General features: G+C 44.3%; 2 protein-coding genes across 4 annotated transcripts in view; one reads left to right on the forward strand and one right to left on the reverse strand.

Moving 5' to 3' along the window:
* The window catches only part of ZNF19 (zinc finger protein 19), an 83,142-nt gene that overhangs the window by 8,585 nt on the left and 49,063 nt on the right, over positions 1-25,494 (forward strand). The window contains exon 2 of one of the 3 annotated variants that reach the window (XM_073015546.1): positions 8,030-8,082. The exons of 1 other annotated variant lie outside the window; for it this stretch is intronic. The gene's annotated coding sequence lies outside the window, so the exon portion shown is untranslated. Of the gene's footprint in view, positions 1-8,028; positions 8,083-25,494 lie in introns of those variants that run through there. One more of the 3 variants, XM_073015547.1, reaches the window with a different exon arrangement.
* Positions 14,289-18,193, reverse strand: CHST4 (carbohydrate sulfotransferase 4). The gene has a single exon (XM_007993725.3). It carries the CDS (start codon positions 17,957-17,959, stop codon positions 16,793-16,795), a length of 1,167 nt encoding a protein of 388 aa, XP_007991916.3. The 5' UTR covers positions 17,960-18,193; the 3' UTR covers positions 14,289-16,792.

Raw genomic sequence — 25,494 nt, forward strand, 5'->3', positions numbered from 1 at the left:
TACAGTGGTGTGACCTCGGCTCACTGCAAGCTCTTCCTCCTGGGTTCGCACCATTCTCCTGCCTCAGCCTCCCGAGTAGCTGGGACTACAGGTGCCCGCCACCATGCTCGGCTAATTTTTTGTATTTTTAGTAGAGGCAGGGTTTCACCGTGTTAGCCAGGATGGTCTTGATCTCTTGACCTCGTGATCCACCCACCTCAGCCTCCCAAAGTGCTGGGATTACAGGCGTGAGCCACTGCGCCCGCGCCTCAGCCTCCCAAAGTGCTGGGATTACAGGCGTGAGCCACTGCGCCTGGCCTTGTTGTTTTTAAATTTTTTAACAAAAATGAGGTCTTGCTGTGTTGCCTCAGCTACTTTCAAACTCCTGGCCTCAAGCAATCCTCCTGCCTAGGCTTCCCAAAGAGCTGGGATTACAGGTGTGAGCTGCCATGCCCAGCTTGCCTTTTTGTCTTTAACAAAATATACTGGGGAATTGGGGAGTTTTCCATATTTACACACAGAAATTTCTCTCTCTGTCCAGCTGCACAATATTATAGTATGGTTGTACCATAATTTTTGCCAATCACTAAGAGATTGGTTGATAAGATAATTGCTTAATAAAGAAATTAGGGTATACTTTGTTTCGTACCTTTGGGGAACAGAAGCCCAAGGGAAGAGCAGCTTGCCCAAGAAGCAGTAGCAACAGACATGTGCCTGGAGGGAGCATGATAGCATCTGCCACGTGGAGGAGAGCATGAGCCGTTCTCCAGCACTAGAGAAGATGGCATTGCAGCCAGCAGGAATGTGGCATCATTCTAAAAGCAGTGAGAATGACACTAATGCTGTCTCCGAGTTCACCACTTCCCTCTTAGGCCTGCACTCAACCCCTCTACTGCTGATTTCCAGTGTTTCTACATTAACTACCACCTTCTTTTTAAGAACCAATGAATCTCAGACATTCCCATGGCCCAAACTCTCCCTTTTCAACACCATCTTAACTGTGCTTCAGTAAACATGAGTTGTCAACTCTCAAATGTATGTCTCTAGTCTAGACTTCCCTTCTGAACTTTAGACTTGCGCATCCAACTGCCTTCTCCCATCTGTACTTAGAGGTCACTAAAGTTTTACCAATTCATCATTTCCACGCTCCCTCCAGGCACCTGTGTGTTGCCACTGCTTCCTGGGCAACATGATTCCTTAGGACTTTCTACACATAAGATTATGTCATCTGAAAATAGAGATCATTTTACTTGTTTCTTTCCAATCTGGATACCTTTTATTTCTTGCCCAATTTCCCTGGATAGAATCTCTGGTATGATATTGACTATAAAGGTGAGAATAGACATCCTTGTCTTATTTTTCATCTTGGGGGAAAAACATTCATTCTTTCATCATTAAGTATGATGTTAGCTGTGGGTTTTTCATAGGTGCCCTTTATCAGTTTGAGGAAGTTCTATTGTTGATTTTTAAATCATGAAAGGTTGTTAGATTTTGTCAAGTGTCTTTCTGCATCTATTGAGATGGTCAAGTGGTTTTTATCCTTTATTCTATTAATATAGTGTGTTATGTTAATTGATTTTACAATGTAAAACCAATCTTACATTTCTGGACAATTCCCAGTTGAAAATGGTGTATAATTCTTTTTACATGTTACTGGATTCCATTGACTAGTATTTTGTTGCTTTTACATCCATAGTCATAAGATATATTGGTATGTAGTTTTTTGTGTGATATGTTTGTCTGGTTTTTGTATCAAGGTAACATTGACTTCTAGAATGAATTGGGAAATGTGTAATATTTTTCTGTATTTTGGAAGAGTTTGAGAGGATTTGTAGAAATTATTTAAATGTTTGTTAGAATTCACTAGCAAAGTCATCTGGGCTTGGGCTATTCTTTATGAGGGTGTTTTATTTTATTTTATTTTTTTAGATGGAGTCTTGGTCTGTCACCATGCTGGAGTGCAGTGGTGCAATCTCGGCTCACTGCAATCTCTGCCTCCCGGGTTCAAGTGATTCTCCTGTCCTAGCCTCCTAAGTAGCTGGGACTACAGCTGCGCACCACCACACTCAGCCAATTTTTGTATTTTTAGTAGAGACAGGGCTTCTCCATGTTGGCCAGGATGGTCTCCATCTCTTGACCTCGTGATCTGCCTGCCTTGACCTCCCACAGTGCTGGGATTACAGGCGAGAAGTTTTAAATTACTAATTTAACCTCTTTACTTGTTATAGGTGTTTTCAGATTTTCTATTTCTTCTTGAGTTAGTTTTGGTAGTTTGTATCTTTCTAGGAATATGTCCATTTCATCTAAGTTATCTAACTGGTTGTTTTTAGTATTCCATGATAATTCTTTTTATTTTTGTAAGGTCAGTAATAATGTCCCTCTTTCATTTCTGATTTTAGTAATTAATCTGTTTTCTTTTATTGGTCATCTAGCTGAAACTGTCAATTTTGTTGATCTTTTCAAAGAACCAGATTTGGTTAGACTGTTTTTTGTTTTTTTTCTTTCTCCCCCTTCTCACTCTCTATTTCGTTTATTTCTGCTCTAATTTTTATTGTTTCTTTCTCTCTCGCTCTCTCTTTTTTTTTTCCTTTTTTTTTATGAGATAGGGTCTTGTTCTGTTGCCCAGGCTGGAATGCAGTGGTGCAATCATGGCTCACTGCATCCTCGACCTCCCAGGCTCAAGTGATCCTCCCACTTCAGCTTCCTGCTGAAGCTGGAAGTGCACACCACCATAGCCACTAATTAAAATTTGTTTGTTTTTTTTGGTTTTTGTTTTTTGTTTTTTTTTTTAGAGATGGGTGCTCACTATGTTGCCCAGGCTGGTCTCAAACTCCTGAGCTCAGGTGATCCTCCTGCTTTAGTCTTCCAAAGTGCTGGATTATAGGCATGAGCCACCATGCCTGGCCTATTGTTTCTTTCTTCCTTCTTGCTCTGGGTTTAGTTTGATTTTCTTTTCTTGTTTTCAAGGTGGAAGTTTAGTTTATTGATTTGAGATTTTTCTTCCTTTTTTAACATTGATGTTTATAGCTAAATACTTCCCTTTAAGCACTATTTTAGCTCTATCCCATAAGTTTTGGTATGTTGTATCTTCACTTTCATTCATTCTTTTAAAAATATTTTCTATCTCTTTATTGATAATATTTGTTGGATGAGACATTGTCAACATACCTTCCTTTAATTCTTTAAGCATGGTGTCCTTTAGTTCTTTGAACATGTTTACAATAGAGGCTTTGAAGTCTTTGTTAAGTCCAACATCTGGGCTCCTCAAAGGCATGTTCTATTGCCTGATTTCCCCCCTTTTTTTGGGTCACACTTTTCTATGTCTTTGCAAATCTCATTATTTTTGTTGAAAATTATGCATTTCAGATAAATTTTATAGATTCTGGATATTAATCCCCCTCTCACCTTGGGCCCGTTATTTGCTTTTTTATTTCTTTAGTGACTTGACTGGAACAGATTATTGAAATCCATTTCCCTCATAGTGTAATGTTGCTCCTTAGAGAGTGAAGCCTTGGCCATGCACATAGTCCCTCTGATGAGCTAGATGACTGGAGTTTTAGCAGGGTTCTCTTTAATTATGTCTTCTCTGGTCCCCTGTTAAGCTTCTTTCTGGGCTGACTTTATTGGTAACATATCCAGCTGTTAGCCACCAATAACTGCTAGCTGGTTGCTCTATTTTTTTTTTTTACACTGTCTAGGGCATAAATTGCTCCATCACCTGATTCAACTAGTCAGGTCCCTTTGCTGGGGCAGTCTTTGAGGCTTGCTTCGAGCCCAGGAGGGCTCTGCTTAGCTGTCTCTTTCTCTGGTTCTCTGTTAAACTTCTAGCTGGTCTACCATTTTATTTGTTGCTAGTAGTTTAATGGAGCTAAGAGCCTCCTCCTAATTGTTTACCACCAAAATCTCCACTGTTTTTGACAGCACACTTAGGCATGAACTTCCTCACATTTTCCTCTAAATAAAATGAGTCTATTTCATTTCATTTTTCATTTCATTTTTAATTTCATTTTTCATTTCATTTTTCATTTCACTTTTCATTTCACATTTCATTTCATTTCAATCTCCCGGGTTCAAGTGATTCTCTTGGATCACCCTCCCGAGTAGCTGGGATTACAGGCGTGTGCCACCATGCCTGGCTCATTTTGTATTTTTAGTAGAGGCGGGATTTTGCCATGTTAGCCAGGCTGGTCTCAAACTCCTGGCCTCAGGTGACCCACCCCGCCCCGGCCTCCTAAAGTGCTGGGATTACAGACATGAGCCACTGCACCTGGCTCAGTAAGTCCTTTTAGAAAAAGTCTCTGAGTTTTTTATTCTTATGGCCTTCTCTCCCCCTGGACAGAATCTCTACCACTACCTCAGAGTAGGGGTCCACTTCTTCTGAAATGATACACCTGCCTTGCTCCACAAGTGGAGCCTTGGATTTGGATGGTAGCCCGTAGTCTTTCTAGCCTGCTCCTCCTGGCATAAAACCTATGAGTGAACTGGTGTGGAGGTAATTGAGACACAATTTTCTGAGCCTTCTGTGCCTGGGAATAGCTTCTGCCATACAAGTGGGGACTGGCTTTGGGAAGGAAACCCCAATTGAATCCCCTGCCTCAACTTCCAAATAGTAAAAGAGTTTCTGAATAGTAATGGAAGGTGAAGTATGCTGAAAGAAAAGAGATGAGAGACCAGTTAGGAGGCTCTTGTAGAAGCTCAAGAGAGATTTGAGGTTTCTTTGGATTTGAGGTTGGATTAACACTGTAGCAGTAGAGATGGTTAGAAGTGGTCTGATTCAGGGTATATTTTGGAAGTTGAGCTCACAGGACTTGCTAATGGATAGAATGTAGAAGGTGAGAGAAAAGATCAAAGATGACTATTCTCCCAAGCCATTCCTTTAACCATTCTTGGCCATTATGAGAGTAGAGAAAGAAAACAAGCCAGAAACTTTCTTCTTGGAGATTTGGCTAAAAACCAGGTTGTAAAGCAATCAGTCAGCAAGTATTTGCCAAAGGCTTGCAGGTGGCAATCGATTAGTTCATAAGCTTCACCCTATGAACACATGTGTTGCCAGAAAGGGGTCCTGATCCAGACCCTAAGAGAGTATTCTTGGACCTCATGCAAGAAAGAATTCAGGGAGAGTCCATAGAGCAAATTAAAAGCTAGTTTATTAAGAAAGTAAAGGAATAAAAGAAGGGCTACTCCATAGGCAGAAGAGCGGCATGGGCTGCTCAACTGAGTGTACTTATAGTTATTTCTTGATCATATGCTAAACAAGGGGTGGATTATTCATAACTGTTGTGGGAAAGGGGCAGGCAATTCTTGGAACTGAGGGTTCCTCTTACCTTTAGACCATAGAGGGCAACTTCCAGACATTGCCGTGGCATTTGTAAACTGTCTTGATGCTGGTTGGAGTGTCTTTTAGCATGCTAATACATTATAATTCATGTATAATGAGCAGCGAGGATGATCAGAGGCCACTTTCATCACCATCTTGGTTTTGGTGGATTTTGGCCAGCTTCTTCACCACATCGTGTTTTATCAGCAGGGTCTTTGTGACCTGTATCTTGTGCTGACCTCCTATCACATCCTATGACTAAGAATGCCTCACCTCCTGGGAATGCAGCCCAATGGGTCTCAGCCTTACTTTGTCCAGCCCCTATTCAAGATGGAGTCACTCTGGTTCAGACACCTCTGACACATGCAGCTCTTCAGAAAACCAGCCATCATTTTCAGCCTCTCTTGCACAATAATATTACTATTAAAAATACAAGTCAACTTCACTTTTTGAGTCTCTGCTTTGCCCACCCCCTCACTTGTGCTAACCTACTCGACCCAGCACTTCTGAGCTGTTGGCTTTAAGATTCAGCTTCCCTTATTTCTCTCAAAGAGGAAACTTTTAAATGGTGGCTCTGTCTTATCTGGATCTCTAAGGATGTCACTATGTTTCTCAGAGTAAAAACTTCTGTTATTGGCTGAATATGCCCTTTTTCCCCCAAATACCATATAAAGGATGACCCCTTTACATATAATGCAGATAGAATCAAGGTCTTCATTCACTAAGCAAACATTTATTGAGTGCCTACTATGTGCCAGGTACTGTGCTAGGCATTGATTATATCATAGCAAAAAGACAGTCTTTTCCCTCAGAGAGTTCAAAGAACATGCAAATTGAATGGTTTTATAACAGTGTTATATTATATAAACTATGATTATATAAATCGTACAGCAGTGGCTTCCAACAGGGAGTGGGGAGGCAAGGCAGGCAAGACTTTCAGAGATGTTGAAACACGGAGGATCAAAAATATTAGCCACAAAAGTTGGGAGTGGGACAAAGTAGGGTACTCCATGTAGGAGAAATAGCATGATCTAAAATCCAGAGGAAGATGTGTATATGGTAACTTGATAGATCTACAAATATGAGTTGGGTAGAAAGTAGAGTCTAAGAAGGAGGGATAAGAGAGGGAGACAAGGGTCAGATCATGAATGTAGCATTCTAAATGACATTAAGCAATTTAGACTTTCTGAATTTTTTTTTTTTTTTTTTTTTTTTTTTTTTTTTTTTTTTTTGAGACGGAGTCTCGCTCTGTCGCCCAGGCTGGAGTGCAGTGGCACGAACTCGGCTCACTACAAGCTCCACCTCCCGGGTTTACGCCATTCTCCTGCCTCAGCCTCCCAAGTAGCTGGGACTACAGGCGCCTGCCACCTTGCCCGGCTAGTTTTTTGTATTTTTTAGTAGAGACGGGGTTTCACCGGGTTAGCCAGGATGGTCTCGATCTCCTGACCTTGTGATCCGCCCGTCTCGGCCTCCCAAAGTGCTGGGATTACAGGCGCGAGCCACCGCGCCCGGCGACTTTCTGAATTTTTAATACAGTGTAGATACTGGATTGATGTTGGCAGTTTGGAGGCAGGATGATAGTCAGTGGTTCAGGGAAGAGGTGATGGTGGCAGGAACAAGGCAGGGAGGAGGAGGTGAAGGGAAAAGAGAAGCAGATGAACTTAAATGCTGACCAGGTAGAATCAACAGTTCTTGGTGAATGACTAGGGGAAGAAGTCAAGGGTAAAGTCCAGGTTTTGGATTTGGCAAAAAGTTGGAAGGTGGGAAAGAGACCCAGGAAGGATGAGGAAGCTTGGCATGGTCTGGTCTGGAGGAGGGGAAAATCATGAATGCAGTGTTTGGACACTGAATCTGAGGGTCTTTTGAGATGTCAAATCAGTGATAGGATATATAGATCTGGAACTTAGAGAAGACTGAGCTGGGGATATACATTTGCAAGTCATCCACATATAAGTGGTGTTCAAAATCATGGGCATGGATGAGATTGTCTAAAGGGAAAGCCTACAGTGAAAAAAGAAGAGGCTCGTCTATGCCTGAGCCTTGAGGAACTCCAACATTGAATAGCTGTGTAGAAGAGAATATTCTATAAAACACTAAGAAGTGTCCAGAGAAGTGGAAGAAAAATTGGGATACAGTGTTTTAAGGAGAAAATGGTCAATAAGGTTAATTGTTGCTGAGAGTTCAGGTGAAATGAGAATTGGAAAATATCTGTTGGAGTGAGTGAGCACCATGGAATTTAATTTTTATTGTTTCCTGGAGCTGGTTCAGGGGACAGAAGGGAGCAAAATTCAGATTGGAGTGGGTTGAGGAGGAAGTGGAAGGTGAGAAAACAAGGCCCATGAATGTAGACAACACTTTAGGACAGTTTGGCTGTGAAGGTGAAGAGAGAGAGGCTAGTAACTGGATCAGGATATGGGAACGAGGGCGGGGGCAGGGTGGGTGAGGGGGGTTTCAAGAAGGAAGATCATTAGGTTAAAAAAGCCAAAGAGAAGGATTTAGTGGAAGAGAAGTTCAGCAGAGAAGAAGTGAATAATAAAAATGTTTAGTTCTTGAGAAGGTGGGAGAGGATGGAATGCAAAGCCGTGATGGTGGGACTCGCCGCCAACAGCATATGGAACATCTGTACCATAATGTGGTAGAAGAGGGAAGATGGGCTATGAAGGGAATTTATATGTTTGGCATTGGAGAGTTGAAAAGTTCCTGTCTGATGACTTTTTTTTCCCCTCTGGGAAGGAGCAGAAGAAATGTGGTCAGGAGATGAGGAATGAGATGACCCATAAACTGAGGTAGGTGATCGTAAGTTCCATGTGAAGTAAGCTTCCCTTGCGTGTGGGTCTCTGTATTCAGCATTTGCCTTGCTGGGGCTTAGGAGAAGACAGGGCGTTAGGTCCATCCAGAGTTATGATTGCTAGAAACAATTCAGCATTTCCCAAACGAGTCTTTCTCAAAATACTCTCCTGACAGATTGTAATAGGTATGTTGAGAAAACAAAAAATGTTCCCTGGTCAAAGTTTGGGAGAATCACTCTATTTCTCCCTCTCTCTCTCTCTCTCTCTCTCTCTTTCTTTATTTCTCTTTCTATTTGACGGAGTCGTGCTCTGCCACTAGGCTGGAGTGCAGTGGCCAATCTCAGCTCACTGCAACCTCTGCCTGCCAGGTTCAAGCGATTCCCCTGCCTCAGCCTCCCAAATAGCTGGGACTACAGGCGCGTGCCACCATGCCCAACTAATTTTTGTATTTTTAGTAGAGACAGGGTTTCACCATGTTGGCCAGGATGGTCTCAATCTCTTGACCTCGTGATCCGCCTGCCTCGGCCTCCCAAAGTGCTGGAATTGCAGGCGTGAGCCACCGTGCCCGGCCACTCTACTCCTTACTTAATGTAACTCCAGTTAAATTTAATATAATCAAGTTTTTCAAGTTTATTTGCATCCAGATTGCTTTGTGTGTGTTGCATCTATAAAGGCCTCATAGCTTGGTTTATGATACATCGTAAAAGAACCAGGGGCCTGTTTTCCTTTGAACATGTTTCCATCATCAGCACTTAACCATCGAAATCCACATTGATTTAGGGCAGAGCAAGAGCTAAGGCCTGAAAGATGCCTCATTCTTTTTTTTTTTTGAAATAGAGTCTTGCTCTGTCCTTCAGGCTGGAGTGCAGTGGCGTGATCTCCACTCACTGCAACCTCCGCCTCCTGGATTCAAGCGATTCTCCTGCCTCTGTCTCCTGAGTAGCTGGGATTACAGATGCCTGCTACCATGCCCGGCTAATTTTTGTATTTTTAGTAGAGATGGAGTTTCATCATGTTGGCCAGGCTGGTCTTGAACTCCTGACCTCAAGTGATCCATCCACTTCAGCCTCCCAAAGTGCTGGGATTACAGGTATGAGCCACTGCGCTGGCCGGTACCTCATTCTTCATGAAGAGCAGCTTCATGTGTTTACTGCATGTACGTTTCTGTCATTAAAACACAAACAATAAACTAGCCTCCTTATTGTCCTTTTAGGTTCATAAGAAGCCCACTTGAAAACTGGTCAGGGGGCAGGCACAGTGGCTCATGCCTGTAATCCCAGCACTTTGGAGGACTGAAGCAGGAGGATCACTTGAGCTCAGGAGTTCGAGACCAGACTGGGCAATATAGGGACTCCCCCATCTCTACAAAAAAGAAAAAAAAAAAAAAGAAAACTAGCCAGGAAAGCAAGCCAATGCCCATCCCACACGGTTAGGTTGAGGGTTGGGGATGGGGAGAGGACACTAGTCAGAGTTACTTGTATTGTTATTATTTTTTTATTATTGAGAGAGAGTCTCCTGCTGTCACCCAGGCTGGAGTGCAGTGGTATGATCCCAGCTCACTGCAAACTCTGCCTCCCAGTTTCAAGTGATTCTTCTGCTTCAACCTCCCGAATAGCTGGGATTACAGGTGCCTGCCACCGTGCCCTGCTAATTTTTGTATTTTTAGTAGAGATGGAATTTCACCATGTTGGCCAGGCTGGTCTTGAACTTCTGATCTTAAGTGTTTCACCTGTGTCAGCCTCCCAAAGTGCTGGGATTACCAGCATGAGCCACCGCACCTGGCCACTTGGGTTATTTTTTTTACTACTGCAACTAACTGACGTTGTCATAGGTCTTTACGGTTTGAAAATTGCTCTTCTATGTGTGACTTACTTAATCACAATTAATTATTGTTGAGCAAGGAACATAGTTGGGGGTTTGACAAATGAAAAGGTATGTTGAGAAAAAAAGAGAGGGGCTGGGGAAGGAGCTGAAAATATTAGGGACAGTGGATTCAATCATACATTCTCAAGGGAAGTGACTGTGGAGTGGTAAAAGTTGGTTCTTGGGCAGGGGGCAAAAACCCTTAGATATTACAATGGTTTGTAGTCCTTCAAAGGGCCACAATACATAAACAAATTGACAGTATATTTGTTTTGTTTTGTTTTGTATTGAGACAGGGTCTCACTGTGTTGCCCAGGCTGGAATGCAGTGACACAATCGCAGATCACTGCAGCCTCGACCTCCCAGGCTCAAGAGATCCTCCCACCTTGGTCTCCTGAGTAGCTGGGACTACAGGTGTGCACTAACACTTCTAGCTAATTTTTGTATTTTTTTGTAGAGACAGGGTCTCACCGTATTGCCCAGGCTAGTCTTGAACTCCTGAGCTCAAGCGACCCACCTGCCTCAGCCTTCCAAAGTGCTGGGATTATAGGCGTGAGCCACCACGGAGCCCAATGGTATATTTGTGATATTAAAATTTTGTATGGGGCGGTGGTGGCGATTAGGAAAACAACGTCTACAAGGCTTGCTGGAGTGGTGATTGGGGATGATAATGAGGGAAAAAAAAAAAAAAAAGGTTGAGAAACACTGCTCTCAAGCCTGCAGTGTCTACAGAGCTTTTTGGCATTCATGAATGGTGTCTCTGTTCCCAGTCACTTATACATGTTTGTCTAGCACATTTGCTTCAGGCTTCATTCATCCTGCCCATTTTACCTGAGGCCCTAAATGGTCACGTTTTGCTTCTTTAAACCCTTTCCTCCTCTGGCCACAGGTGCCTGAATTAGGGTGGACATGAGCCATGACTAGTTAAGGCACAGAAAGTGAGTGGTCCCAGGAAGGCTGACTGCACCTCACTTCCTCTCCTCAGTCTTTTCTTGGTTCACCTTGTGTGATGCAGCTCTGTAGTTTTGTAATAGCTACTCTACTACTCTCCTCTTGAGATGGTTACCAATGGAGTGGGTATTAAAAAGCCCTGGTTATATCTCCCCAGTCAGGACATTTGGGCTGGTGGCACATCCATTTGAATGAGGTTGGATGAGATGAAAGGGAAATCCATTTGAGTCATCAGCTCTTTATCCTTATCCCTGGTTGGTGTAGAGTGGGGGTTTTCAACGACTGCACAATTGACATTTTGGAACAAATAATTCTTTGTTATAGGAAACTGTCATGTGCTTTGTAGGATGTTTATTTAACAGCATCCCAGGCCCCTACACAGTAGATGCCAGTAACACCGAATCCCCCACTCTCCAGTTGTGACAATCAAAAATGTCTACAGATAAATAGATAAAATTATTGTCAATTAAAAATAAAATATAGTCGGGCTTAGTGGCTCATGCCTGTAATCCCAGCACTTTGGGAGGCTGAGGAGGGTGGATCACTTGAGGACCGGAGTTCAAGACCAGCCTGGCCAATATGGCGAGACCCTGTCTCTACTAAAAATACAAAAATTAGCCAGGCATGGTGGTGCACACCTGTAGTCCCAGCAACTCAGGAGGCTGAGGCAGGGGAATTGCTTGAACCTGAGAGGTGGAGGTTGCAGTGAGCCGAGATCACATCATTGCCCTCCAGCCTGGGTGACAGAGTGAGACTCCATCTCAAAAATAATAAATAATAATAATGATAATAATATAATAATAATAAAATAAAAATGTCTCCAGACATTGTCAGGTGTTCCCTGTGGAACAAAATTGCCTCCAGTTGAGAACCACTGTTGTAGGTAGAGAACCTAAAAGATCAGGAAGTATAAATCTCATCATTTCAGTATGATCAGAAATGCCATAGAGGGGTTCAGATCAGAAATGGGAGAAAAGCATCGTAACTATGACAGTCACAGCTAATGCTGAGTGAGTGCTCGCTAAGGATGTTCCACACATTGACTCATTGGCCCTCCCAGCAACTCCAAGGAGTCATCCTGCTGTTATTCCACCCATTCTATACTTGAGGGATTTAAGACATGGGGATGTTGAGGAACTTGCCTGAGATCACCTAGCTGGTAATAGCGGAGTCACCCAGACAGCACGGTTCCAGTGCCCAAGTGCTCACAAGTGCATAACCTCTCCTCTTACTGTCATGGTTCTACTTCCTTATCCTCCAGGGGGCGCAGCACAGTACCAAGCACACAATAGGTTCTCATTAGACTCATTGATTCTGTCCATATTGACTTGGCATCTCCTGGGGCACTCTGTTCCCAGATCTCTGCATGGCAAAAACTCCCTTACTTGGAGGGGGTCTCTGCTGCAATCTCACTTTCTCTGCGAAGAGGTCTCCTATTGCTTCTGTAGAATAGCACCCTCCTTCACTGCCAAGCCCCTTCCCTTTATTTTTCTTCATAGTACTTAGCATCTGACATATATTTTTTGTTCTCTTGCCCGCAACAGACTAAAATGTCTGTTGTATGAAAGGAGAGGCTTTGCCTGTTGTGTTTGCTGCCATATCCACAGCACCTAGAAGACTCCTAGGCATATAGTAGATACCTATTAGTTGTGTGGAAAAAATGAAAACATCCCTTAGCTGAGTGGTGTATTCAAATTTCCTTACTCTGGTTATTGGTTACACTTTTCCTTGTCACTGCATTGAAAAAAACAAAGCAAAACAAAACAAAACAAAAAACACAAAAAATCCTTTCTCTGAATGACCAGGGACCTTTATCCAGAAGTGGGGCATAACCCTTGACACAAGGGGCAGCGTGTTGGAGACCCTCAACTAATGCCTATCAGAGGTCTATTGTTAATTGGACTAGGTCACTCAGAGTTCATTTTTACTTTTGCTTTGTTGGTCTGTGAAAGTAATTCAACAGAGTCATGATAATGTACATAGTTAATGAAGTTAATTTATATTTAGCTTGGGTATAAATCACATAGTAAATTATAAATGATATTTTGAGAAACATATTACAGACAATTCAATGGCAGATTTTTGCATAAAAATTAACAGACATTGATTCTCTCTCTCTCCATAACCACTATTCATAAGCTGAAAAAATGTAGTTTTAATGAAAGTGTATTAAAAACTTAGCAACTGCTCTCATTCTATAGAACATGAAGCCACGGCTGGGTACGGTCTGTAATCCTAGCATTACACGGCCTGTAATCCCAGCATTTTGGGAGGCCAAGGTAGGCGGATCACCTGAGGTCAGGAGTTCAAGACCAGCCTGACCAACCTGGCGAAACCCCGTCTGTACTAAAAAATACAAAAATTAGTCAGGCGTGGTGGCGGATGCATGTAATCCCAGCTACTCGAGAGGCTGAGGCAGGGAGAATTGCTTGAACCCAGGAGGCAGAGGTTGCAGTGAGCAGAGGTCATGCCACAGGACTCTAGCCTGGGTGACAGAGCGAGACTCCATCTCAAAAAACAAACAAACAAACAGAAAGAAAGAAAATGAAGCCACATAGTAACTATAGATAGAAACGTAGTTAAGTTACTGTTGACACCCCTTTGCCTAAAACCTATTCTCTTTTCACCATCCAGATAATTATTTATAAATTTTGAGACCTCCACTCCCTGACTCCCAATTGCAAACAGTAGGACTTGGAGCAGTTGCCTAGTTTGGCATTTTGTAAAGAAATCTATTGCTGCATTGCAATTAGGCAATTCAGGATGTTACGGTTACATTAGACTTGAGAGAGGCTCATTCCCTAAACCCTAAAAATTAGCTTTGAGAAATTTGATCATTTCACCCCTAATCTGGGTTTAAACTCATGTACAGACTCTATGCAGCTAGACAGGCTGAGGTGGAAACACCTTTCTGTTGTTGGGGGTTGGGGATGGGACAGATGTCTCTGAATTAGAACACCATCCTGTATGCTTGTCACCAGTTCTCATGTCCCCAGATGCCTCGTATGTCACAATTGTTGCCACTCTCACCACTGAATCCCAGTTCCAGCCTCCTGAACACTTCAACAAGAGACTGTGCCATTGTTCACTGCAGTCTTGTTCAACACTGGGTCAGGCTTTTAAGATTATGTAGCATTTTTTTTTTTTTTTTTTTTTTTTAGGCAGTCTTGTTCTGTCACCCAGGCTAGAGTGCTGAGGCGCTGTCTCAGCTCACTGCAACCTCCGCCTCCTGGGTTCAAGCAATTCTCCTGCCTCTGCATTCCGAGCAGCTGGGATTACAGGTGTGCACCACCATACCTGGCTAATTTTTTGTATTTTTAGTAGAGACATTGTTTGTCCATGTTGGCCAGGCTGGTCTCAAATTCCTAACTTCAAGTGATCTGCCCACCTTGACCTCCCAAAGTGCTGGAATTACAGGCATGAGCCACCACAACCAGCCTATATAGCATGATTTTATATTATGCACTCTATGCTATATAAAAATGCCATGATATTATATATTCTTTAGACTTTTTGGCCTAGGAGGATGGGGTTGAATGAGGGATTAGATGACACACATATAAAAATGAATTTAGACCAGAGTTGTCCAATCAAACTTTTGCAATGGTGGACATTATATCTATGCTGTCCAATATAGTAGCCACTAGCCTCACGTGGCTATTGCGTCCTTGAAATGTGGCTAGTGTGACTGAGGAGCTAAGAATTTATTAAATTTTAATTAACTTAAATCTAAACAACTATTTGTGGCTAGTGGCTACTCTATCAGAGAGCACAGATATTTTCTTCAAGGGTGTGGCTCTTAGATTCTGGACCTCATTGGATATCTCAGACTTGGAATGCAGGCAATTTAAAGCTGTTCTAAAGTGGATCTTGAATAACTCTGAGACTTCTGTGTGGCTAGTCTCTTTTCTTGTATCAGGATGGGGTGATCTTTTTGGAGAAGGACAAGCAGGCATCACATAGGGATGGCTCATAAAGAGGTTACTAACTTTAAAACAATTCAGACAGAGACCAGACTTTCAGAAGGGAAATCAGAGGTAGTTGAGTCTACCACTGTCTCTTTCCTCACTGGCCCTCTTCACTGTGTTCACACCGTCATCTGCTGTTCTGGTTTTATTTTTAATGCTGGGAAATTTTACTCTGACATTGTTTAGGGGGTCAACATTTGCCTTGTAGAGGCAAGCGTTTGCCTGGGAGATCCTAGGCTCTTAGGAGTTTTTAAAGATTTGGACATTAGATTAAATTAGCTTCTTTAAAGCCACATGTAAATTAACTTCAAGAGACCCAGCTGGGAAAAGTAGCTACTGAAGTATCTCAGGCAGTGGAGAAGCTCAATCACTACTCGGCCGAATGGAGTGCAAGAGTTCTGACCCGACATCCAGGACGCTTTATGAAGCTCGTCAAAAGGTGGCAACAAAAAGAAAGAGAAAATGACACAATCTCTCAGACTTGGACAAAGTGAGATATTTAAAAAGTCAGGACTCAGAGGTCCACAGAATTCCAGACATATAGGGAGCTTCCTTCTATTCTTTCTAACACACGGACATCACCCGTGTCAAGAGCAAGTGGCATACATACTCTGCGTTTGTGGAAGAGTCACCTTTCTTGGAGCAAGAAGGCGAACAGTGTTGCTGCCTGGTGCAAGGTGCGCTAGTGCCAGGCTAGCCATGGAAGAGTCACCAGAACTCCAGCCCCCATACTGGGGGATTCTGATTCTAGCAGATTTGAGGTAGTGCCTGGCAATCTGCATTTTTTAACAGGTGAGATTCTATTGTAAAACTACATCTGGGGGCTCCTGCCAAGATTGGTAGTAACAACTTTTCTTATTGGGAGAAGTGGCCAGGAGGAGCGAAATAGCACCAGTCATACTAGAACTGAGGTCCTCTGGCTGAGGGATCAGAGTAAAAGAACTCTCTGCCCAGACCCTAGGGTGACACATATGGCATTATCACAACTTATACCTCACACAAGAAAGAAAGGGCTTAGCTGCTGATTGTCTGTTTTCCACCATTTCTTGAGAGGGCATAGACTTAGTTCATCATCTGAAACCAAACATTATCTTAGCAATTTTCCATATAAATGGGTGATAGATAATAGCAAAGGTGTTTTAAAAAACCAATAAAGATGATTACATCTATTCTTAGCTTAGGATCCCATAAGAATGAACATTTACTGCTAATAATTAAGAAGTATAAAAAGGGACATTCTAAACAGAATCTTATTTTGGAATTTTAGTATTAACAGATGGCAGCTTCACAGGTCAAAGTCTCCTATGTGATAGGAAAATGCAGAGGGGAAGTGATATTCAAATGCAGCCCAGGCACCCTGTGAACTTAAGAGCTTGCTCTTTTGTGCAGAGATTTTGTTTCATATTTCTGATTACCGATAGCTGTGATGATCAAGCTCACAAGTAGGCATCCAACCTTGTTCCCACTTCCTTCCTTGAATCCACTGGGAACTCCGAGGGCTCAGAATTTGCATCTCTGTGGAAAATGCTGGTGAGCTCTTTGGTGAAAGATCCATTCCCCACTGGGCAAGATGTGGACAGGGAGGTTTATGGATCAATTCCACTGATACCGTGTCATGCTTAATAGGGCTCCAGGCCACAAAGTCTCTGAAGTCTGCCCAGACAGGAAGATCAAGAAAAGAAGAAGAGCAACACCCTGTTTCACTGGTGGGATGTGCTGCTCACATAAGGTTCCCGAGTCTGTTTTCTAGACACAAGCATGGACACAAAAATCCTTCTGCTTGAGTATGTGTGGGCACAACTCACACTCAGTGTGATACCCACAGACATGTTGTTAAGGCTCAGAGATGTAGGCAAGGCTCAGAATCATTCAGAGAAAGCGACTGAGGCTGACACCCAGGTGGAGGCAAAGCCTTCTCAACCCTCTTAGTGGTTTTGCTCAGGGACAGTCCAGGTAGACAGAAGATCCAGCAACAGGTTTCTCTGTTCTTGTTCAGATCTAACGTGACGGTAGCCCAGCAAATTCATGGCATCGCCACAGGCTTTCTGAAGTCGAGAAACCTTTTCATAGGGCAAAGACCAGCGCCAAGCCTGGGAGACATTTAGGGCATCCCTGGCATTTGTTTGGAAGGCGTGGTCACCCATGCCCTTGCCTCGGGTGATGTTATGCACCCAGGTCTGAAGATGGGGCAAGAATTCCAACCCCACAAATTCATACATTCGGGAAGTCTGGGCCACAGGGGCTCGGACCAGGTCCTCATAGCGCACGAGCAGGTAGCGTTCCTGCAGGGCCTTGGGCAAGGACTGCATGGTCTTGTAGATCTCCAGGTGGCTTTGGCAGATGACCTGCATTACATAGTAGGGTTGGTCCTCCTCCTTGAGTTTGTGCTCATGCTGCCCCATCACAATGTGACTGTCAATCATGAGATCTCCCTTTGTGCGTTCTCGGGAACGGAACACGGCCCGGGGGTCCCGGACCAGGTGCACGATGTGCAGGTTGAGGGAAGGGTCTTTCAGCAGCGGGTAGAGGGACTGCAGGTTGAAGAAGCGCACCTCCTTGAGCACCACGTGGCTGTAGGAGTGGCAGGCCTTCTCCACCACCTCAAAGGGCTGTTGACTGCACAGGAGCCTGCAGTGAGCCTGGGGGATGATTTCTTCTCGTGGGATGATGTCACAGGCAGGTGCGGAACACAGGGCCCGGCTGTTCTCCCACTGGAAGAGGCTGGACTGTCTCCGGGGACCAGGTTCCATGTAGGCATCAAAGACGCTCATGTCACACAAGAACACGGCCCGTATCAGATCCCGCACTGCCATGTGAAGCGTCCAGGCGGTGCTCTGCTTGAAGGTCATCCACACATGCCAGGCAGGCTCCATCAGGTAGAAGACATCTGGGTGCTGCCCAAAAAGCTGCCCCACAAAAGAGGAGCCAGAGCGCCAGGAAGACAGAACCAGCACGTGCACGTGCATGCGCTTGGGCTGTGCCTTCATAGACAGGGAGCTGATGTTGTGGCTGTTCATGTAGAAGAATAGAGCCAAGATGGCCATCTGGAAAACCAGAAATAGCAGGAGCTTCATTTTTTTAGGCAGTAGCATTGTGCTGAAGTGGCAGACCTTTAAGGAACAAATAGAAAGGGTGGAGTTGGGCTGCTGTTTTACTGTTTGCCTTCTATTCCCCTTCTGGCCAAAGCCACCTGCTCTCTGACCCTCCACCAAGGAGCAACATGGGAAACCAGAGGATTCCTGCCAACAGTGGCGCCAATTCCTCTCCACATCATTTCCTGTCCGTTACACATAGTGTGTTGATACATTCTCCTTCAGGGTCTTTAATTCCTCTTTCCTGGTCTTTCTAAACCAAGCCGCCTTGCCCATTGGTTTACCAAAAATATCTGAACTGAGCCATATTTAATCAACATAAGGAAATGGCTCCATCATGGTGCCCTGCCGACAAGGATGTCTTCAGACAGGCCATGTAGGGGAGGCTTCACCTCAGTCTAACTCAAGTCTTGGTTGAATGCCTTGTGATTCCTGCAGAAACAGAGGGACATAAGCCACCTAGTGGAGAACTGCCTCGAGGCCACTGCTTACTCATCCCTCCATCATAAGGGAGACCGCAGCCAAGACTGTGTCTCATCTCCCTCCCTCACTGCAATTAAGCACAGGACTTTCCACTCCAGTCCCTCAAAGGATAGGGCTGCAGGCTGTACAGCTGCTTGGCTTTAGTTGGAATTGTCTCCTCAAAGGCAGAGCCAGGTGCTCATGGTGCCTGTCACCTATTTATCTGCTAGCTGGTGTTCTGCCATCAGTGTACAGTGAAAAGTCTACTTCTAGCACCTGACCTCACCTGCCCATTTCTCACCCTGCCCTAGATAGCAAATCCTTCTGATTTGGTGTCATCCCGTGGGACCAAGGCCATGGGGAGTTGATCCAATGTTGACCTTGTATCTGTAGGTAATAAACTGTCTGACTCTATTTGAGCTGAATTAGAGTTATTTGAGCTATTAGAGTCTCCTTACCTGCCAACTCTAAGAAAGCATGGCAAGCCAACCTAAGTGCTACAGATCTCAGAGCTGTGTCACTCTTACTGGTGATACTTGTGACCCATGACTCCCACACTGCTGCTTGAGGCATGCTTGATTACGTGGGACAGCCTACTCAGGGCAGCTCAGTAGAGTTGGGCAAGCATGTGTCACACAACCCTAGGGAGTGCCATCCCATCAAGAATTTAGATATGTATTTTCAAAATGTTTTTTTGTAGGTGACAGTAAAGTATCTTGGTCCAACAAAATAAATACATTAAGGCCAGGCGCAGCGGCTCATGCTTGTAATCCCAGCACTTTGGGAAACTGAGCTGGGCAGATCACTTGAGGTCAGGAGTTTGAGACCAGCCTGGCCAACATGGCAAAACCCTGTCTCTACCAAAAATACAAAAATTAGCTGGGTGTGTTGGCGCATGCCTATAGTCCCAGCTACTTGAGAGGCTGAGGCAGGAGAATCGTTTGAACCTGGGAGACAGAGGTTGCAGTGAGCTGAGATCACGCCACTGCACTCCAGCCTGGGTGAAAGGCTGAGACTCCATCTCCAAAAAAACCCACAAATAAAACAAAACAACAAAAAAATAAGTATATTAAGATGGTTTTCCAGTTGATAGACAGTAAATATCTAGAGAAAGGAGTCTCACTTTGTGATTCGTACGGAGTCTCATACTGACTGAAGGCAACATTTTGCAATCAGGGCTTGCTTTGTGTGAAAGGGCCATGGTTCCCAGTGCTATGCTAGCATGTTATTCCAAGGGAGATTTTAACCTCCTTCCCACATGACTTTGTCATTCTGGATGACCTTCTGACATAAATAACTATTGGGAGAGAGAATAGCTATTGCACATAGTAAAATATTCATAGTAGTAGTAAGGCATTTATTTGTATATCACCATATACACAAGAAATTCTCCCTTCTGGCTTTAGTAAAAAATAGAGGCTAGATTTCCAGATGGTAACTGGGGCTGGATTTGGGGGTCAGCTATTTTTGTGGTGGCGGGTCTTATACCATTTTTTAAAAAAGTTTTTATTATTTATTTATTTATTTATTTTTGGCAGAGATGAGGTCTTGAAATGTTGCTCATGGCCGAGCACAGTGGCTCATACCTGTAGTCCCAACACTTTTGGAGGCCGAGGCAGGTGGATCACATGAGGTCAAGAGTTCAAGACCAACCTGGCCAACATGGTGAAACCCTCTCTCTGCTAAAAATACAAAAATTAGCTGGACATGGTGGCTGGTGCCTGTAATCCCAGCTACTTGGGAGGCTGAGGTAGGAGAATCACCTGAATCCGAAAGGTGGAGATTGCAGTGAGCCGAGATTGTGCCATTGTACTCCAGCCTGGGCAACAAGAGCAAAACTCCATCTCAAAAAAGAAAAAAAAAAAATGTTGCTCAGGCTGATCTTGAATTCTTGGCCTCAAACAATCTTCCTGCCTCAATCTCCCAAAGTTCTAGGATTACAGGCATGAGCCACCATGCTCAGCCTAAAAAGTTTTTAATAGGTAATAGTCACATGATACGAATTGTTTTGAAAAGTATCTACAGACTTGGAATTTAAAACAAGTGTTTTCTCAGATTCTGTATGCAGGAAGGAGAAAAGTGCCTGCCAGCCTGCAGCCCAGCCTGACACACCCCAGGCTTTTAACATATGTCACTGCAGAGGGGAAATCTTTTTTTTTTTTTTTTTTGAGACGGGGTCTTGCTCTGTCGCCAGGCTAAAGTGCAGTGGCGTGATCTCGGCTCACTACAACCTGCTGCTCCCGAGTTCAAGTGATTCCCCTGCCTCAGCCTCCTGAGTAGTTGGCACTATAGGCTCACGCCACCAGGCTCGGCTAATTTTTGTATGTTAGTAGAGACGGGGTTTCACCATGTTGACCAGGATGGTCTTGATCTCCTGACCTTGTGATCCGCCCGCCTCAGCCTCCCAAAGTGCTGGGATTACAGGCGTGAGCCACCGCGCCCAGCCAGGAGAGGAAATCTTATGAGAAGCACTTGTGCCTGTGAGGGAGGCCTGTAGTCAGAAATTAGGAACTTCTAGAGCTATTTGTCAACATGGGTAGTGACATATCTTTAAAGGGGTCATAGTATTTTTCCAGAGGAAAGAAAACCTAAGAATTTTACTAGCTGACAAATCAGTCCTCTCTTCTTTTCGTACTGACAGCTGCTATGTATCTGCTAGCTGGCGTTTTGTCATCAGTGTACAGTGAAAAGTCTATTTCCAGGACCTGACCTCACCTGCCCATTTCTCATCTTGCCCCAGATAGCAACTAAGTTTTTTTTGTTTTTGTTTTTGTTTTGAGATAGAGACGTGCTCTGTTGCCCAGGCTGGAGTGCTGTGGTGTGATCTTGGTTTGCTGAAACCTCCGTCTCCCGGGTTCAAGCTATTCTTCTGCCTCAGCCTTATAAGTAGGTGGGACTACAGGCACACACCACCACGCCCAGCTAATTTTTGTATTTTTAGTAGAAACGAGGTTTCACCATGTTAGCCAGGCTGGTCTCGAACTCCTGACCTCAAGTGGTCTGCCTGCCTCGGCCTTCCAAAGTGCTGGGATTATACAGGTGTGAGCCACTGTGTCTGGCCTAAGTTCATTTTTTAATGTGTCTTTTCAGTTGCTTTATGTGTACACAAGAACATTCAAATGTGTATGTGTTCTTAATTTTTTTCCTCTTTAAAATGTAAAAAAAAAAAAATTCAAGTTATCTGTTCTGTGCTGCCCTTCATTTTTAGTTGTCAATATGTCTTAGGGAGCATTCCAGGGCAGCTTGTAAAGCAGTTCCTCGTTCCTTGTTGCTTCGAAGAAGTATTATATGGACTAACCACAGTTTATTTAATCAGTTTCCTCATTGATGGGCTTACAAGTTGTTTCCAGTCTTTTGCCATTTCACATGCTTCAGTGATGACCTTTATGTTCACAAACCATCACACATGTATGTAAGATCACACATGTATGAAGGCAGCCTTCATACTGATCAGAAACTATTATCTATGTCCAGGGCTCCAGAGACCTGCGAGAGTGGATTTTAGGAGAGAAACTGGGCAGCCACAAAGGAGACTCTTGGCCCTTATAGCTTTCTTCCTGAAGGGAGAGCATGCTTTGCCAGTTCGTGGGTTTTCCTTGGAAGTCCCCTGAACCTTCTGGGAAGTATGAAATGACTCAAGCCAAACCTTGGGTGGCAATAGCAGAAAAACCCCTTTTCTTGCATTCATAATAACTGCTTTTCCTCTGGATGTGCCAAAAAGATCCAGTGAGGATCATCTCACCTGCATGCCTGAAAATCACTTGCTATATGGCAGGAAAATGTCAATGAGTGGTAATTCCTGCCCTGTAGTCTTAGCCCTGTAGATTAGAACAGGACCGGCTAGGCTGGGCGTGGTGGCTCACGTCTGTAATCCCAGCACTTTGGGAGGCCGAGGTGGGTAGCTCATGAGGTCAGGAGATCGAGACTATCCTGGCTAACACGGTGAAACCCTGTCTCTACTAAACATACAAAAAATTAGCTAGGCATGGTGGCGGGCACCTGTAGTCCCAGCTACTCAGGAGGCTGAGGCAGGAGAATGGCGTGAACCAGGGAGGCAGAGCTTGCAGTGAGCCGAGATCGTACCGCTGCACTTCAACATGGGTTACAGAGCAAGACTCCATCTCAAAGGAAAAAAAAAAAAAAAAAAAAAGAACAGAACCAGCTAGGATGTGCTCCTAGTTCTTAAAACTTGAGTGCAAGAGGAAAATGATTAGAAACTAGGCTATTATTGATCATGGTCCAAGGATATCCTTCCTCCCCGCAAAGACTGAAGAGGTGACTTTAGCAAGAGACTTCTCCTAAGGGCAATGTGAGTACGAGAAAAAGTTTGGAACAAAAATAGGAAGCAATGGAGCAAAACCAAAAGGAGAGGAAAATGAGAAGAACTTAACCTGTATACACTTATAAGGAAATGGTGATAGAATTTTATAAGCAGGGCTTATAATTAGGAAAACGCTAACATTTCCTAGGGATTAGGAGAATAGACCTTTCAAAGTGACACCCTCCCTTCCTCCATCCAACTTGGGGCCAGTTCTGTGTCCTGTGCGGGGGCTTGATGGCTATGGGCCCTCCTTGCCTGCCAACTGCTGCTGGCCTGAAGCCCATTTCCTCCCCAAGCTGGAGCTGGGCCTTCTAACTGCCCCCAGTTGTCCTCAGGTGTTAGTTGTCCACGGTTCTGAGGCACTCCCGTGGAAATCCTCTGACTTATTTTTCTTTCTGGGAGCACTTGCCCTGGCTAGAAAGCGTAGCTTTTGTGAAGCAAGTTCCATCCCTTGTCACTGAGCCTCAAGACACATGAGGATCTAGACGACACATGATGGGCTGGCCGGAGAGCCAGGGGATACTTTAGGATGTATCTTGGGCAAAACTCGTTTCTGAAGACTATAATGAGCAGCAGAGGCAGATGCTCCTGGGCCTGGGCAGAAGCGAGGTGATGCGAGTCAGGGCGCTTCATGGAAGGGGACTCTTCAATAGTGTCCTCGAATCCCGCTCTCCCATTGCCAGAATTCCCAGCTGTTCGTCTCTAGGGTGGCCTTTGACGTCGACCTTTCTATTCTGTCTCTCAGCATCTCCCCATCACCCACGGCTGCCCAAAACTACCTTTTTCATTTTTAAAAAAATTACTGTTTTTTTTGAGATGGAGTCTCACTCTGTCAGTGATCTCAGCTCACTGAAACCTCTGCCTCCTGAGTTCAAGTGATTCTCGTGCCTCAGCCTCCCAGGTGACTGGGATTACAGGCGTCTGCCACCATGCCCAGCTAATTTTTGTGTTTTTAGTAGAGACAGGGTTTCGCCATGTTGGCCAGGCTGGTCTCAAACTCCTAACCAGAAGTGATCCACCAGCCTCAGCCTCCCGAAGTGCTGGGATTACAGGTGTGAGCCACCACGCCTGGCCCAAAATCTTTTTGTTTTCTTTTTTTTTTAGAGTCAGGGTCTCACTCTGTCACCCAGGATGGAGTACAGTGGTGTGATCATAGCTCATTGCAGCCTTGAACTCCTGGCCTCAAGTGATTCTCGATCCTCCTGTCTCAGCCTCCCCAGTAGCTGGGATCACAGGTGTGTCCAATCACACCCAGATAATTTTTTTATTTTTCACTAGAGACTGGACCTCGCTATATTGCCCAGGCTGTTGTCAAACTCCTGGCCTCAAGCCACCTTCCAGCCTTGGCCTCCCAAAGTGCTGGGATTACAGGTGTAATGTAATCCCACTGCACCTGGCCAAAAGTATCTTTTTAAAGCACAAGTCTATCAACTTCCTGCTTAAAAATCCTTCAATAAATTTCCAGTGTATATGGGATTAAATAAACATCCCCACGCTTTGCACCTGGGGTCCTTCATGGCCTAGTCTTGATTTTGCATCACTCCTCTCTGTTTTAGTGCCTTAGGCTCCCAACTTTCAGTTCTTCCAAACTTGCCCTGTGATTTAAAAGCCCTGAGATTTTTGCAGGACAGCCACTGTTCCTTCAAGAATCTGACCACAGCCTGCCTTCTCCCTGAAAGAAATTCTGTCTCTTCCTCCTGAGATTTTTTTGTTTTAATTTTATTTTTTAGACAGAGTCTTGCTCTGTCACCCAGGCTGGAGTGCAATGGCACCATCTCGGCTCACCGCAACCTCCACCTCCTGGGTTCAAGTGATTCTCCTGCCTCAGCCTCCCGAGTAGCTGGGATTATAGCCACGCCCAGCTAATTTTTGTATTTCTAGTGGAAACGGGGATTTGCCATGTTGGTCAGGCTGGTCTCGAACTCCTGATCTCAGGTGATCCGCCCGCCTGGGCCTGCCAAAGTCCTGGGACCACAGGTGTGAACCACCGCAACCGGCCCCCTCCTGAGATTAATTTGTTTCCCAGACCTTCTGTTAGCAGCCTTCCATCTTGACAGTAAAAGGCTGTATAAATGCCTCTCTTTTCTCTGGGCCGCTATAGCTTAAGGGAAAGGCTGTGTCTTATCTTACAGGTAAATAACAGTTCTACAAATGATCAGGGCTCGGCTCATTAAACACTTGCTAAATAAATGAGTAAGTGAGTAAATAGATGAGCGGGCTCAATCTCCTGATCAAGATTGCGCCACTGCACTCTAACCTGGGCGACAGAGCGAAACTCCATCTCAAAAAAAACCAAAAAACCAAAAAAACCGCACAGCAATTGCTAGAAAGCAGAAAACCAAAGGAGCTCCTTTAAGAGAATGAAACGTAAGTATCCCTTTCTGAAATGCACACGGGACACTCTTCAGCATCACTGACTAAAATTTAGGCTACTGCATGGAGCAGTGAGCACATAACCCATGCCGTCTCAGTTACTTGGACCAAGCTACTAATAAAGTCAGAGGCATGGGTTAGATGCAATATGGCACAGTAACCCTCAGTCCAAAAAACAGTTACTATACCAGGCATGCATTAATTAAAACCAGGAGGGAAATTATTTTTCCCTACCTGTATGAAAATTAGTTTTAGAAAACATTTAAAACATAAAAACCTCATTGCTGGGTGACAGGCTACCTTGCTGGAATCAGCTCAGTTACTAGGCTGACAAAGCAAAACAAAAAACAAAAACAAAACAAAAAAACCCAACCTCAGC

This window comes from Chlorocebus sabaeus, chromosome 5, assembly GCF_047675955.1.
Source record: "Chlorocebus sabaeus isolate Y175 chromosome 5, mChlSab1.0.hap1, whole genome shotgun sequence".
NCBI lineage: Eukaryota > Metazoa > Chordata > Mammalia > Primates > Cercopithecidae > Chlorocebus > Chlorocebus sabaeus.